This window comes from Macrobrachium rosenbergii, chromosome 42, assembly GCF_040412425.1.
Source record: "Macrobrachium rosenbergii isolate ZJJX-2024 chromosome 42, ASM4041242v1, whole genome shotgun sequence".
Lineage (NCBI taxonomy): Eukaryota > Metazoa > Arthropoda > Malacostraca > Decapoda > Palaemonidae > Macrobrachium > Macrobrachium rosenbergii.
Window position 1 is genome coordinate 8,125,128 of NC_089782.1, and position 17,408 is coordinate 8,142,535.

General features: G+C 33.2%; 1 protein-coding gene across 1 annotated transcript; it reads right to left on the bottom strand.

Moving 5' to 3' along the window:
• Positions 1 to 612: 612 nt before the first annotated feature.
• Positions 613 to 17,408, bottom strand: LOC136827613 (uridylate-specific endoribonuclease-like). Its single transcript, XM_067085088.1, has 6 exons — positions 17,248 to 17,408; positions 14,798 to 15,031; positions 11,132 to 11,261; positions 10,774 to 10,973; positions 7,093 to 7,322; positions 613 to 1,017 (listed from the first exon to the last, which is right to left on the bottom strand). The coding sequence occupies exons 1-6, from the start codon at positions 17,282 to 17,284 to the stop codon at positions 787 to 789; spliced, it is 1,062 nt and encodes a 353-aa protein (XP_066941189.1). The 5' UTR covers positions 17,285 to 17,408; the 3' UTR covers positions 613 to 786.

The following is a 17,408-nucleotide window of genomic DNA, read 5'->3' on the forward strand; positions in this document are numbered from 1 at the left end:
TACATGTGTTCTGGATGTATGATACACATACATACATACATAGCCTACATGCGTTGTGTTTGTGCGTGCTTGTGGAGTTAATTTTAGACCGATCATCCTCATAAGAAAGAAAGCGCCGCTAAAGGTTAAATCCCAAACCAATTACTCCCACTTGCTTCAAGCCGAGAGGCTTCCTGTACATGCTGGCTTACTTCAGAGAGTTAAGCCCTATTTCACTTGAAACCATATGTTCAACATTCAGGTACTTTGCCCTCTTTAGCTGCATCAGGGTGACATAACCATTCAAGAATGGAAACGCGGCTCTTCTGCTTCCACTTTGCCCATCCGGTGCGAGGTTACAGACAAACGCCGCTTGTTGGGCTTCTAAAATTTCTTGCTTTTTGTTTAACTGGATTAGCCTTGATAAATATCGTATTATTTCTTGCCACTTCCTTAACTGGATTAGGCTTCATACAGACGATGAACCGTCATTTACCCTGTTTGTAACATATATGGTACTACAGAAACTCTAAAACGTACAATTTCCGATTTTATTATTATTATTATTATTATTATTATTATTATTATTATTATTATTATTATTATTATTATTATTATTCATAATGCGCAAGCATTTATATGGACTAAGCCTTTAGGTAATGAAATTACAAAGTAAGGTTCCACAAAGCACATTACTTAAATATAATAAAAAGACAAAACAAAGCGAAAAGAATAATGGATAAATAAGGGTGAATCAATAGAGGAATAAATATACGTAAAACGTAAACAAAACTACGAATATGGCCCCTAAATGTTGGGAAAAGCGCTGCCAACGAGCTCCTTGCCATAATATTTCATCGTCCAAGTTTCCACTTGGAATCGATGGCCGTTCAGCTGAACTGGGCAATTGGTGTCCGCTCTCGCCAAGAAACAGACAGTGTACACGGCGATGTCGAACTCGGGTGATGTGCCTGTAAACATGCCTCCGATTGCTTTCGGTTTATGTAGCCAGTGGAAGTGGTTTTCGATAATTTCACCCTGTTGGAAGAAACAATGCTCTATAATGGCAGTGATGAGAATGATGGCGGTAAATCTGCTTGTAGTGGCTGCCTGTCAGCTGACAGTATCCCTGCTAAAGAGGATTATGATGTACTCGGCAGTTTGAGTCATTTTTGAAGAAAATTTAAGTTTCTTCCGTTTTTATTTTTTTCACGTCTTCATATCTTTACAGGGATTGCTTACTTTCGCATGCTGTGGTCATTACAGGATTTTCTTTCAATAGTGATACCAGAGTCAGAGAGTTACAATTCCTTTTACCAAGGTTTCTTCAGTTTTCTACTCACTTTTCTCTGGGACTGATCAATCGAACTTTTTGACTGTTTTCGCTTGCACGGGGAATAGAAGTTGTTACTTAAAATCTGAAAAACAAGACTTAAGTCTCCGTGTTGCATTTTAATGGGTGACTCACTATTTGTTGAAGGAACTTGAAAATTTGTGCAACATCTTTGCGGTTCAAAAGTTACCACACACTCCTGAAAACATGCTATATATATATATATATATATATATATATATATATATATATATATATATATATATATATATATATATATATATATATATATATATATGTGTGTGTGTGTGTGTGTGTGTGTGTGTGTGTGTGTGTGTGTGTGTGTGTGTGTGTGTAAATAAGTATACCTTAGTTTAACCAGACCATTGAGTTGGTTAACAGCTCTCCTAGGGCTGGCCCGAAGGATTAAATTTATTTTTACATGACTAAGAACCAACTGGTTACCTAGCAATGGGACCTACAGCTTACTGTGGAATCCGAACCACATTATGACGAGAAATGAATTTCTATCACCAGAAATAAATTCCTCTAATTCTTCATTGGCGGCTCGGAGAGTCGAACGATGGGCCAACAGCGTGCCAGTCGACAGCTCTACCCACCCCTTCAAAGAAGAACTTGTGTGTGTGTGTATATAATTCTTTTTTTCTTCTTCAGCTGTGTCCTCGACAGTGGAGGCCTTCGAAAAAATAATCATAATGTTCACCGCCACATTCACACTTCGTCTGGTGAATTGTGGATTTAATTCGTATCCAGGAACCTTCCATAACGTTAGATGCTTCATTATCTTACCCACAGGGCTCATGAAGAGCACATTCTGCGCTATTCACCTCTATTTTGAACGCAATCTCAGGCTTCCTGTCTGTTCTGACCCTTCTCTCCAATACTTTCACATCATTTATCCAGAACTTCTTTTTCTTTTTCTTTATCTTCTTTTTTCTTCTTCTTCTTCTTCTTCTTCCTCTCCTCCCTTACATCACTTCCGAACTATGAAGAAATGGCTCAATGAACAGGTCACTAACAGGGCATAGTTTCGAGCCCTGTTAGAGGCATATACACTTATCATGTATAATTTCAAAGGGATATTTGTTGTTGAATGCTTGAGTAACTAGAATGTCTCATGTGAATTAGTGATAAACTTATAAATATATATATATATATATATATATATATATATATATATATATATATATATATGTGTGTGTGTGTGTGTGTGTGTGTGTGTGTGTGTGTATATATATATATATATATATATATATATATATATATATATATATATATATATATATATATATATATATATATATATATATATATATATATATATATACTCTGTATATACATATACTTATTTCACCATTTTCTTCACAGGGGTGACTCCCAAGGAAGGAGAAGAGAAAATCTCTACCGCATTTACGCTTAATTTGCTGTTTCACGGATGAACCCCCTTTGCATAAGACTTCTGTAACACTAGTTGATTCATTCACCGACACAGAAGGCTCACCAGCAGCGTGTTGTACCTCCTGCACACATTGTGCCATTCACAACTATTTTGCACACAATCTCTTGCTTCGAGGATGTGGCGACTCTTCCTTTCCAGCACCTCTATCCATCTCCTCCTAGGTCTTCCTCCCTTCCATCTCTTGCGCACTTCCAAATAGTACTCTCTTCTATCTCCAACCTCTTTTCATTACAAAATCCACAAGTAGGGTTCACAGCAAAGTTATCATCCTTTCCATATAACACCCCACTCTTTATTGCAAATTTCCCACTCTTGTGTCATTCAATGAACCTTCAAGATGTTCGCTGTATTGACCCAAGACTGCGTTCTCTTCAAACAGCATCTTTCGCATGCCTTCCTTTTTCTCGCAAACCATCCTCCTATATTCCTACGCAAATTCCTCCCTCCTGTCCTGCAGCTGTATTTCAAATAATGTCTTCTTCTTTCTCAAAATTTCTGATTTCCTCATCCCGCCACTCACTATTTTTGTTCCCTCTTCCCGTTTTCTTATAACTACAAACACTTCCTGCTAACTCTATTAGCCCATCCTCAAATTTTATTCATTCATATACTCCTTCAGTTTCTGTCTTTAACCCAGCCCATTTACCAAACTCACTTGCCAATCTAATTACAGCCTTATCCCACTCCTTTCTAACATTCCCTTTCATTTCTCGTAACTTTTACTTCAGTCAAATAACAAACTGGTATGGCTCCAATCATTCCTCTTCTTACATTACATCCGTCAATTTCCTGCTCTTTTTACTCTGAGCCAGTATAAAATCTAACAAACTCTTCTCCCACCATTTTGCTTTCCCAAGGTTACACAAGGTTGCACAATTGTACCGGAGGGAAATCTTGAGTTTACTAGATATTTTTGGATTCACTTGCTGTTCTGAGAATCTACAATAAATTCCCAGATCCAAAAGTATTTAGAAAGCAAAAAGTTAGCATTACTTACAAAACAAGAATTCTCTTCAAAATGTGCAGACGCATAAACATACACACACAAAAATATATACACATATATGTGTGTGTGTGAGAGAGACAGACAGAGAGTATGTGTGTGTTTAAGCGTATGTTTACGTGTGTGTAAATGAATTAAGGTAAGGGAGTTTAATAAGAAACAAGGTGAAATAGCATGTAAGAAAGTGATTGGGAACAATATTAAATTGGAAATGTAAGTGAGAAACATGTAAAACTCAAAGAAAGCTCACTTAGTGGGTAGGGAGTGTTTTTGAGTATCAGCACGAAAGAGCAGAAAAGAAAACAGTAAGCGGCATGATGATAAAATTAAAGGTTTGAAAGAAAAAAAAAGGAGACTTTTCCGGTTCAGCCCTATGACACATGCGATCAAGCACAGTGCACAAGAAGATTGGTGAGGTACTCGAGAAGAAAGGGTAACAGCAAAAGGAGTAATGAAAATTCATTACTAACCCTGACAAATACTTTAGAGAAACAATTAACTGGAATGAAGTAAATTTTGAAGAGGAAGATCAATAAGCAAATGGATCTTTATAAAAAGAGACAAACTGAGATAATATTTGTAAAGTATGCAGTGTTATGGCAGTAGAGTTACCATTTGGAAGAACTGTTGAATGTGGAGGGAAGAACATTGGCAGATTTGAGCAGTGAATGAGCTACTTTAAATTTGAGAAGTCTGGTGAAAGTGACCATTGCAAATGTAAGTGGGATAACTAAGTGGTTAAGCTGAAAGACCCCTGGAGTTGATGGGATTACAGGTGAGATGCTGCCGTATGGTAATAGCAAAGTGATAGACTGGTTGATTTACATATGTAAGATAATTATGTTGGGAAGGAGGGTAAAAGCTGCGAGGGATGGTGAAAGTAACAATTGGATTTTTGTATTAGGGAATTTCCATAGGGATGAGCATAAAGATTATAGTGATATAACATTATCAATATACCTAGGAAGGTATATGGCAAGACTTTGACAATACAAAGCAGATAACAAAAGGATTGATGGAGAAGGGCAGTGTGAAATCATTATGTGAATAATTTAAGAGTAAAAGTAATAAGATGTATGGAACATTTGTGGACCTAGAGTAAGCCTTACGACAATAAGGATTGATGTAGAAATAATGTGAAAGCGCTGAGTATGTGAAGATTAAAGGTCATTTATCGAGAGCAACTGGAACTTTATTTGATACTAGCTTAGTGTGACACTAGTTCTGAGTGTGGCATGTCTCTAGAGTTGTTTAATATTCTCTTAATAACAGTAAGAAAAGAGGTAAGAGGATAAGAAATGTAGTGAATGAAGTGTGGAGTGGTGAATGTTAGCTAATGATACAACGTTATGTAATAACACTGAGGACAGTCTGCAAAAGTTGGTAAAAGAGTTTGGAACAAATTGTAAGAGAAGAATACTACTACATGGGTGCAAAATCAGCATCAGCAAGATGAAGGCAGTTACTGCCCCTGTAAGCCAAGAGGGTGTAGAAATGAAGAGCATCACTGGGAGGAAGAATGGAAGTGGGTCATTATGTCGTATCTGGGAGAAAATGTAACAGTTACTGATAGGATAAAAAAGAGATGAGTCATAAAATCGGAGAAACTGGAAGGTAGCAGGCTATTTCAATATATTTTTTTAAGAGAATGGAAGTTTCTAGGGAATCAAAATCAGAATGCGCTAAGGGATTTTTGACAAAGGTAAAAGCTTTTGGTGTGAAGTGTTTGTTCAGCAAGAGAAAATTAGGAAAACTTGAAGTAGTGAAAATGTAAAGATATGTGCCACGCAGAGAAAGTGAAGGACAGCAGGCATGTGGAAAAATGTGCAAATTTCACAGGGCTTAGGGAAGAAAGAGGAGAGGGGGAAAAAAAAAGAACGTGTTAGCTAGATGATATGGACACGATCTCGGAACGGAAGGGCTATAAGTCTCAAGGAAGCAAGAGACTGCATGTCGGATAGAGATGAGTGGCGCAGTATATGTTAGGTTTAATACTGCTGATGAGCCTTCTGTGTAGTAGATGAAGAGCTACAATTCTGGAGCTTTTCTGTAACAGTGGTCTGAGCTTGATTCATGGTTAGAGGATGACTTTGGCAATGATTAGTATATATATATATATATATATATATATATATATATATATATATATATATATATATATATATATATATATATATATATATATATATATATATATATATATATATATATATATATATATATATATATATATATATATATATATATATGTGTGTGTGTGTGTGTATATATATATATATATATATATATATATATATATATATATATATATATATATATATATGTGTGTGTGTGTTTGTTTGTGTATATATATATATATATATATATATATATATATATATATATATATATATATTTATATATATATATATATATATATATATATATATATATATATATATATATATATATATGTATATATATGTGTGTATGTTTGTTTGTGTGTATGTATATATATATATATATATATATATATATATATATATATATATATATATATATATATATATATATATATATATATGTATATATATATATATATATATATATATATTCATGTCTGTCTACTATTTTATACGCAATTACATACAGAGACATGTAGTATAATATAATATAAAATGCCCTCACAGGAAGAGAAAACTCAGCACCATCCAGACTTTGAACATTTTTAACTGCAACAGAAATCATAACATCGTACAACCAGGGCTTTAATCTTTGTCGTAGAGTCAGTATTTGTAGATCTCTATGAAATACGAACAAGCTCATACAGGGGCGGATTTTCAGATTTATTTTATTTATTATTATTTTTTTAAAGTAAGAGTGTTCAGGTGTGTTGACTGCTAATTAAAATTAGATTTTACCAAGTTTTTATAAATGTAATTGCATCTATATGAAAACAAAATAGAGGAGAGAAATTTTAAACGTAAAACTCATATGCCTTGGCCTAGTTTCTATGTTTGGTAGAAAAAATTAAGCTTAAATTGCCTTTTTTATATAATTTGAAGAGATTTAACCTTGCTGAAACGAAATAGATAAGGTTTTAATAATTAAATAGCCTTTGCACTTGTAGTTAGGTCTTAATCGACTTACTCCTTGAAAAACTTGGAAAATTAAAAGGATTCTTTAATTGGGGAAGCTAAGAGTCCGCCCTCTTTATATGAGTTACATGAATACGTCCATGGCATTTGGTTTCCTAGTGATGTAGGACAGTCAAGCTCAATTTGTTCAGATTATGCATCAAACGAACTCGCGACTGACCTGATCAGAGAGGTCGACGAGTTTGCTCCAGCCCTCGTAATCAAGGTTACCTCGCTTCTCCTCCAAGTAGAAATGAACCCAGTTGTGAAAACCCGCGACTTCATTATGCTTTATCTCTCCAACGAAAGTGTGCTCAAAGCCTGAGGAACCAACAGCACTGTTGCTACCACGTGGGTACAGATCAAACCATATTTCCTTTATTTTCTGTCTCAAGCTCCCATGGTAGAGTTCTGAAAATATCGAGAATGATCACATGCAAGAATTAGTTGTCGTTTACGACAAACATTTTATCCATGAAAAAACGCTAACAGCCTAACAGGAGAATGAATAATGTATATGTAATGTTTGCTTTTCATACTTTACGTCAACTTAAGTCGGCACAGCTTACGGTATAATTTTGTCATCAGCCTGTTACTTTAACAACTCATGAAGTATAATATATATATATATATATATATATATATATATATATATATATATATATATATATATATATATATATATATATATATATATATACTTGTAAAATCACACTGACCCATGATTAACATTAACATGTGCATATATATATATATATATATATATATATATATATATATATATATATATATATATATATATATATATATATATATATATATATATATATATATATATATATATATATATATATATATATATGATATATATATATTTTATATATATATATATATATATATATATATATATATTATAATGATATTTGTGTATTCTATAAAAGTAATATGTTTTCTGTATTGTTGGTGTGTTATTTTCTATATTTCTTATGGTTGTGAAATATAACAAGGTGATTTTGTAGTATTTATGTTTTTGGGTAATGCTTATATGTTTTCTTTTGTGTTTGTCATATATATTGACTGTAATAGCTGAAAATATCTTCCTGTAGGCTTGTTTGTTCAGGTGGACAGGAAATGGATATGCAAGAGAGATCCTAGAAGCCACTTATGTTATCAGTCAAAAGGGAGATGGGTTGACAGGTTTGATAACCATGGCCAGTTCAGAGGCCTGTGTGTTTACACAAGTATTAAGGCAGAAAGTTGTCAATCATTCAGATAAGAGGCAGGCCTATGTAATTCTCTGAGCCAGGGAATAATTTCCCTGTCTTTTTCCCTCTTCAGGGGAAGAATATGTTTTTTCCTTTCCTTCCCCAGGGAAGAAACTCAGTTGATTCCTGTTTCTTCCAGGGTGACCACTTTCTTCAAATGCCTAACTAGCAACCCAGGTTTAACCTCATAGGAGATATTGTTAAAATAAAATTCAGTTCAGATAGAGACCTGGTAGAAATAGGGTGGTTCCTCTCTCTCTCTCTCTCTCTCTCTCTCTCTCTCTCTCTCTCTCTCTCTCTCTCTCTCTCTCTCATCCCCTCTTCATATAAAAGTGTAAAATTGTGAACTGTTAATAATATTTAATGCTCCCCTGTTAGAATATGATATAAGAGAGAATATATTGTAACAGACCTGAGGAAAAAGGAGTTGTGTAATGGTGTGCAGAGACTTGTATAAGGTAAAGTGGTATTTACTTATTTTTTACCATGGTAAAAAGATGAATGTGATCTTTTAAAAAAAGGTGGATGTTATCTTTTTAAAAAGGTAGATATAATCTTTAAACAGACTTTGCCTTATTGAAATTATTATTGATAAACTTTTTGTGCATTTTTACATGTTCTTGTCTTTACATTTCTTTTTGTGTGCTTGTGTTTATAATTTCACAGTGTTACCCAAGATTTTGTGTTGGTGATTTAACATTGTTTTAGTTAGCACTTTATATGTGTTGATGCTTTAACACTGAATACTTGTGTTGATTTCATTTCTTGAGATTTCTTTGAAAACTTGTGTTGATTTCATTTATTAAGATTTCTTTTTCAAATCTGGAGTAAATCTTAATAGTTTGAATTTTGCTTAGTTAACGTAAATTATTGATAAATATAAAGTTTTGTGAATTAATCTTGTTTAAGAATTAATTGAATCTTACATTGTTTTCAAGTAATAGTAAGTTTTTTGAGATTGTGAACTCTACTTATAATTTTTGAACTTAGAAATGAATTTTTGTATTTAAAGTTTTAAAAGCACAGTGTTTCATTTTTGACCACCAATGAATATGGTTATTTGTGTATGCACAAGGTAAGTGATAAACATGTTCTGTTCTCCTTCATGTTTTTGAAGTAAATTAGGACCAGGGAAACAATCATAGTTGTTTGATGGAGTGATGCCCTTTTGCCTCTAGTATATTTATTGCTCAATAGTTATTGCCTCACTCATAACTTGATAAACTTAGATTGATTTTTCAAGTGTTAAGGAAGTTTTATGGGATCACTGTTATCTTTAGAGTGTTCAGTCGTAATACTATTGTTATGAGGTTTTAGGTATTTGGCTGAAATGAGGTAAATTTTTGGATTTAATAGTTGTCTAACAACCAGGTACTTGATCACTTCGTGACTATGTATATATATATATATATATATATATATATATATATATATATATATATATATATATATATATATATATATATATATATGTATATATATATATATATATATATATGTGTTTTTATGTGTGTGTGTTTATGTGTGTGTGCGTGTGTATGTGTATGTGTAAATAAAGACAAAATCCATGAAGGAAAGAAAAACAATGGAGTGCTGCAAGGCCTGTCAACTTATAGTCCTTTACTTAGCAGACTGAAGAAATATAAAATAAATTCACAAAGAAAGCTCAGAGAAATGACAGATGGGGATTACAGAGGAAAAAATATGTACCTGGAATCCAACACTACCGAAGAATTAGTAGAACTGCCAAAACAGGGTTAAATAGTTAAGAGGTTTTACAGAGGATTAGGATCAACCGTTCAGAAGCAGGGACGAGGAGGTGACTGACAACAAAAAAATGTTATAAAAGTTCAACTCAATAATTCTCTTTTTTTTTCTAATAAACAATAACAATTTTTGCAAGATGAGCATTTAAAAAATTATATTAAACAAACTCTTTATTTATCGAAATCGGTCTCGTATATGAAAACAGAAGAGTAAAGCTATTACATATGTTTGCACATGTGTTGCATTTTAATACTGCTTAGATTGCCTATATGAAGTAGTTACAGTCTTAAACATGGCCTTAATATGTATGTATGTATGTATGTATGTATGTATGTATGTATGTATGTATGTATGTATGTATGTATGTATGTATGTATATATATATGTACTGTATGTATATATATACATGCATACATACATTTATATATATATATATATATATATATATATATATATATATATATATATATATATATATATATATATATATATATATATATATATACATACATATATATATATATATATATATATATATATATATATATATATATATATATATATATATGTTGGTGTGAGTGAGTGTGCGCGTGCACGCGTGTTTTGCATCAAATTAGGGTTCGTTGACGTAATGATAACCAAAGTTACGGGAGGTAGGTCTTGTATTCTAGCAAAGTTAATCGGTAGATAAGCGTACACATATTATCAAGTGTGCGTATATTATCAATGTAAACAAACTTGCATGCAAAACATGTCTGTGAAGTTCTTATTCCCGAATTCCAAAAGCATATTTCCCCTTTTCAAAAGTTACCATCAGTAAGAATACTCACGGTTTTCGATAATAAACGACTGCGCCATTGCCATGACCTCCGTGGCCATGATCGCATCGAGGAAGGCCTCCTGTTCAGCGACTTCTCCGGGTTCGATGACCTCGGCCACGCTGACGTCGGGGTTATAGTTGTCTTGAAGGTTAATGAGGGCTGCGTATGTTGGCCGAGTTAAAACTTCTTCGGGGACGTGCGCAAAGTAGCTGCGAGCGAAAACGTAAAGAAACAATAAGAGCATTATTCACGTCATTTTAACGTCAAGTTTCTTCCTAGTGAGCGATCACTCTCATTTCCTCATCGAACACTGACGTCATTATTCCAAGTGAGAGGTATAAAAAGTTCAGGTACAAAAGGTTCTTACGGCCTAGATGCCAGATCCCCAGAGGAGCCGTGGCCCTGGTGGTCAACGATGATGTAGAGCCCAACATTATTGACATCAACTGACAGGAGAACCTCTGTCAGCTCCCTTAACTCTTCGTCCGAAACCCTTCCTGCAAGTACAAATCGTTGGCCAGTGCTGTTACGACTGCGGTTCTTAATAAGAAAAACAAATCAAGTTTATAAGAACTTTAGCTCCCCAACTAATTCTGGTTTTATAGTTGATTTTTAGTCAGACATTACATTTCGGTGCATTTATTCCTATCAAATGTAAAGTTTTTGTCATCCTAACTTAGAAAAACCTTCATCCCCATACTCAAATGTAAGTAAAATAAACTTTTTACAGGAATAGATGTTGATTAAAGTAATTGAAGTTCCCACAAGTGTGGTTAAGATTAATATTCAAAAATATTTTGATCTGTTTTAGTCTGTATCTGATAATTTCCGGAGATGAGTTGATTTTATTTGCTTCTCATATCTCGTTTATCGCTGATATAAAATGTCTGTATGATTCACGAATATATATATCTTTAAAGTCATGAACATCTGCAATATTATTGCTGGTAATGTCATGCACTTGTTCTGATTTCCTTTGCTTCTAAACAGAATCAAAACTCAGAAAATGTTTTTTCATACCAAGATTATCGTTCAGACTCTTGGTCACCATACTCTATTTTCTAAATATGGTGGACGTATATATAGTTCTCAATTTCAGCTTTCCTAGAAACAGTTATATCATTGAAAAGAATTTGCTGTGAATCGAACAGTTGGGAAAGCTCACAGCCACAAACGGTATTTTCATGACCTCAGATGCCAAGGTCGTCAGACTTATGGGGTATATAGTGATGATGATAGCGATAATGATAATCAGTACCATTACTATTATCGTTATTATGACCAAGTCGTTTTGTTTTTTAGCGAGGCAATAATTCTGACTGGGTTTCCCTATTAATAATAAAGGAAATGAATACTTTTTTAGTTATTTCCCCACTCATTTTCTTCATTTTATTCTAATCTAAAAAAGTCTTCATAAGTTGTTTTACATTTTATTCAACCATCAATCTCTTCATAATTACGAAGATGTATACTTTTCAATTCGACACACTTTCCAGCCATTACGTATATATGTATATGTATATATATATATATATATATATATATATATATATATATATATATGTGTGTGTGTGTGTGTGTGTGTGTGTGTATGTATTAACTTTATCACTTACACAAGTGTTCTATGCACTAATACAATTACTAACAGGGCCTCATTGAAACTGGATGGTATCTACGGATACTTGCCAATGAGGACTGTTAGTCCTGGAAAGCTTGTAGCCTGGCTTGAATAAATATCCCCGCTAGATACCATCCAGTTTCAATGAGGTCCTGTTAGTAATATATATATATATATATATATATATATATATATATATATATATATATATATATATATATATATATATATACTATATATATATATATATATATATATATATATATATATATATATATATATGCATACATACATACATACATTTATATATTTATATATATATGAATATATATATATATATATATATATATATATATATATATATACACATATATATATATATATATATATACATATATAATTATACTGTATATGTATACATATATATAAATATATGTATATGTACATTAAATGAATGCCAATGTATCAGCAAGGAAAATTAGCAACCTTATTTATTCAGCTTTTCTTTTACTCGAACTCATTTTCACTTTGTTTTCCCTTTCACCACCATTTTACTGTAGGATTCACACTGTTCTGAGCGGTCCTTGCATTCTTCATGGGTATACGATTCATATCACACACAACAGTGTTATGAATCAGAAAGGAGAAAATTCTGAAGGACCGGGAATTGAGAGCAATTTCGGTCGTTGATGATGCTGGAGCAGAGTTAAACAAATTGCTTCTTGGAACGAGACTCCCATTGTCATGAAACTAACTAATAACGTCTGGAGAATGCTATTCTCTAGACCTTGAAAATAACAGCTGGGACAGAAAGACAAAACTACTGGAAGTTAGTCTGGAACCCGAGTTAATGATGGAATCGCGAGAGATGTGAGCAAAACAACTTAAGAAGACACGCCTTGGCTTGTGTACCCCAGTTCCGTCAGGGTTATAGAATGATCATTAAACTGTACTTGTTTCAAATGAGGGAAAGCAATGCTTGTTCATTTTCATCGAGCCACTGTTAAGAGAGTGAAAAAATGCTGGTGGGTGATATAAACATTGCCTGTTTATTAGTAATTAAAAGTTACTCGAATATACATATTTATGTGTGTGTGTGTGTGTATTGCACTGAAGTCCTGACGGACTAAATTTATATATACATACATACACATATATATATATATATATATATATATATATATATATATATATATATATATATATATATATATATATATATATATATATATATATATATATATATATATATATATATGTGTGTGTGTATATATATAAATTCTCATATTTCCGTGTATGTACATTATATGCACAAATATAAATTCACACACACATATATAAATATATATATATTGTATATATATATATATATATATATATATATATATATATATATATATATATATATATATATATATATATATATATATATGTGTGTGTGCATACAATGTACATACACGGAAAGCGTGAGAATGCATGCAAGACAGAGAGGTGAATTGTGTACTGTGTAGGAAGGCTCAGTGGGCTGCTTAACGAGCCTTCTTTGTGGGTGTAGGACGCTACCATTGTCGTGGAAGATTTAGCACAGGGCATTCATTCATTAATCAGGAGTTGAAAGATGACTGTGGTAAAGGATAAGATTGCTTTTAGGGATTAATCTTAATATAAATCTTGCTAGCCATTTGATAAATGGCACCTCAAAATCATCAAACACACAGAATTTAAATCTGGAAAAAACACATTATTACTTTCTTCCATTTAGCTTTATCTTCTTAGAGCAATGATATGACTGCAAATGACCTTTTTATCATTCGCATATATATTTCTGACCAGATCGATGGAGAATGCTAAACTGTAAAAAAACTAGATTATCGATGTTTGAATCGTTTACCGGTTTTAGCAAGAAACTCCTGCAACATTTAAATGAGCTGTTGGTTAATGAACTTTGGAGCCTAATTTAAACCAGAGGCGTCACTGCTTGATATATAATACTGTATATGTTAATTACTACATCCCAAAGTCAGCTGGTGAATGTAAAGTAACAAAAAGGTGACACAATAAACTGAGTGTTGTACCATGATGCCATTTTAGATTTGTACTATTTTATTTATTCCTTTCATTTCTTTGGAAGTAATAGAAGGGTAATCTTGTTCTTTTTAAAAGTCATTTCATCATGAAGAATTACCCAAGGTGTTTTCTCTTTGGTCCTTAAAGCATATTTTTCTTGATTCATGAATGAAAATAAGACTCACTGTTGTAAAACAAATGATCCCTCTGTGAAAAAAATTTTGCTAGAAAAGGAAAGTGAAGACGTTTCTGCAAAAGTAGAGATGAAATTAAGAAAGTTGCCAGTACTACAACACTTGGACTAACATATGGTTTTATTGCAGAAACTTTGTACATCAATGAACTTACCTCTGCAAACATCATGGAAGTCCTTACAACAGTTACCATGAGAAGAGCAGTCATCATTACACTGACAAGGTTTGGAATGGAGGAAGTGCTCTCCACAACGACCTTTGCAGCTGTAGCAGACTTTGTGGTAATCATCACAACAGTCGTGAAACTTTTCGCAGGTGGAGCTGCATTGGCAGGGCTGGGTGTCATCTTTGTCCCCACACCTTCCCATACACGACTGGCCATAAGCTCCTGGAGGTTACAATCACAGTTCTATGAGACTCCCAGTTCTTCAAAAAAGCACTGTAGACTTCAACCTCAGTTTCTTGTTAACTCTGGTCATTTTATTTGTTACGTTGCAGGAGGCAAAAGATAGGGCTTGCCCTGGTACGATTTATGTTTTGTTCAGCCCAATCCATACCTAGATTCTAATCAAGAAGAGTTTGAGCGGAGTTTTTAACTACATGGGAAAAAAAGATTGACCAAAGCAGACTTCTCAAATCTACAGGGGCGAGAATTATGAATGCTGTAAAATTTTATCTATTTATTTTTCTAATATAGCCAAAGTCAACGAGTCTGAAGATTTCATTAACGTATCCTGACAGCCTACAATTAAGAAATTAGACTGGTAGGCTGCCAGGGCATGCCAATGAGGCCTTCCGGCTTGGCTGCAGCTATTGCAGGGAAAGGAAATATATCGAATACAACCAAAATCCAAGCATAGCTACATGGTTTCCACTTAGCTTTTTAGGCACAGGAAGTTCATAGTTTCCTGAAATTCTGCTTCCATTATTCGTTAGTGAAGGTGTCCTTCTAAATGGTTGTTTAGTTTCATTTTCATCATTTTAATGGTTTTATTTAATTTTATTTTGCAATACTAACAGTGATAATGAGTGACCAATAAAACGAAACTGCTCTGTGAATTTCCTGTTTCTTTTTTCTTACAGAAGGGAAATTGGTTGCACTGCAAAGAGAGATAGCATGGAACATATATGCAAATTTCTTTTGTTATTAGAAAGATATTTTATCATTAAAATATTATGTTAGACTTGGCCCTGTAAGATAGTTCATTTTGATATAAGGATCGACTATTAACAAACAAATAATCCTATTAATACCATTATCAGAATGATTCTGCAAAACAAAGGGTATCCCATACATTTATTGGTAACATATAAGATTTGTTGTCTCATTTGATCAACAATCAGACGTTAAGTTTTACTTCGAGTTCAATAATGTGGTAAAATACACTGCTACCTAAGTAGTTCTGGAGTATTTAAATGCATATAATTCCAGAGAGCCTTTACGACATTGTATGAGACTGATTTGTATCTGTGCCATTTTAACCTTACAGAGGAAATGTTGTTTCACTGTGATAATGGTATGGCTCAGAATTCTTGCCATGCTTCACGTTTAAGATAAGATAGATGTTACTTATTAATAGATTTTGGTTGTTACAGATTATATTTAACTAATGATATTGAATTGCCGCTCTAAGGTACAATGTCTGGACCAAGTTCCTTTTGGGCTAAGTGCATGTGGTCCGATGGCCGTAGTGCCTTTCCTGTCTTTCTGTAGAGTTAATACTACTTCTCAAGGGTCCAGAATAACAGAACCTTTTAGTCAATCATTGTTCATTTAAACCAGGCTCAGAGACTGTCCCCTGAAGTCCATGTCAGACATCTTAGATATGAGAGCAAACGTATTATGTAGACAGATTTCAAAGAGGAGACTTAGAACACAAGAAGACGTGCTAAATGACCAAGTGCAGATAGCAATGTTGAACGAAATCGAGAAAACATAAGAGAGAATATTTGGACAAATAAAATTATGATGTTGACAAGATGTGTTCATCTAGTAGTTCGCAGAATTATCGATGAATTATCAATTGGTAAAATGTAAATGAGGAAAATGCGTGCCAGAGCTAGGATGAAATCACTACAGCCTTGATTTTAACTGAATGGAAAGAGGAAGCAAAACCTGATGATTGCAACACAAACATTCAGTATGCTTATTTTCAGTAAGCTGGAGAGAGAAACTGACAAAAAGCTTAGAGATGAGCATGCTAGCTTTAGAAAAGACATGAGTTATACAAATCAACAATTGGTGTTAAGAAATATTGTGCAGTAGTGCACTGAATTTAAGAATCCATTTCTGATGCCTTTTGTTGATTACAAGAAGGAGTTTGATCCCACTTATCAAACTATGTTCTGCAAATCATCATTATTGCATGTATGGAAGGTTGAGCTTTTATTTCTTGATATTATCAAAGATTAAGTAAGGTTCATGGTGATTTACACAAGCACTGAATTAAATGTCATTCAAGTTGCGATTTTGACCAACTCATGATTGGTAAAAAAGAAGTACTGTAATTTGATGGCGCCAAAGAAAATTGTTTTAGTTCTTTAAAGATGAGTCTATACTGTAGTATGTCTAGGCTTAATTAACAGTTCTGCTAGACTACTTACCAACTGCTAGGAGCAATAGTAGGCAGGCTGTCTTCATATCTTGTGAAATTCGTTTTGTGACAACAGGAACTGTTGCACTAGGCGAAGTTTAAGGAGTCTTGGAAGAGAAATAGTGAAAAATTGTCTCAGCAGCTTCTTTATAACGGTTGTCCCAAGGCCCG

Excerpts from the sequence above, each read along its gene's own strand:
- LOC136827613 (XM_067085088.1), bottom strand. The coding sequence starts at position 17,284 with ATGAAGACAGCCTGCCTACTATTGCTCCTAGCAGTTG. Across the intron at positions 15,032-17,247 it reads ACTATTGCTCCTAGCAGTTG|GAGCTTATGGCCAGTCGTGT; the intron begins GTAAGTAGTCTA and ends TGTAACCTCCAG. Across the intron at positions 11,262-14,797 it reads CTTCCATGATGTTTGCAGAG|GAAGGGTTTCGGACGAAGAG; the intron begins GTAAGTTCATTG and ends TTGTACTTGCAG.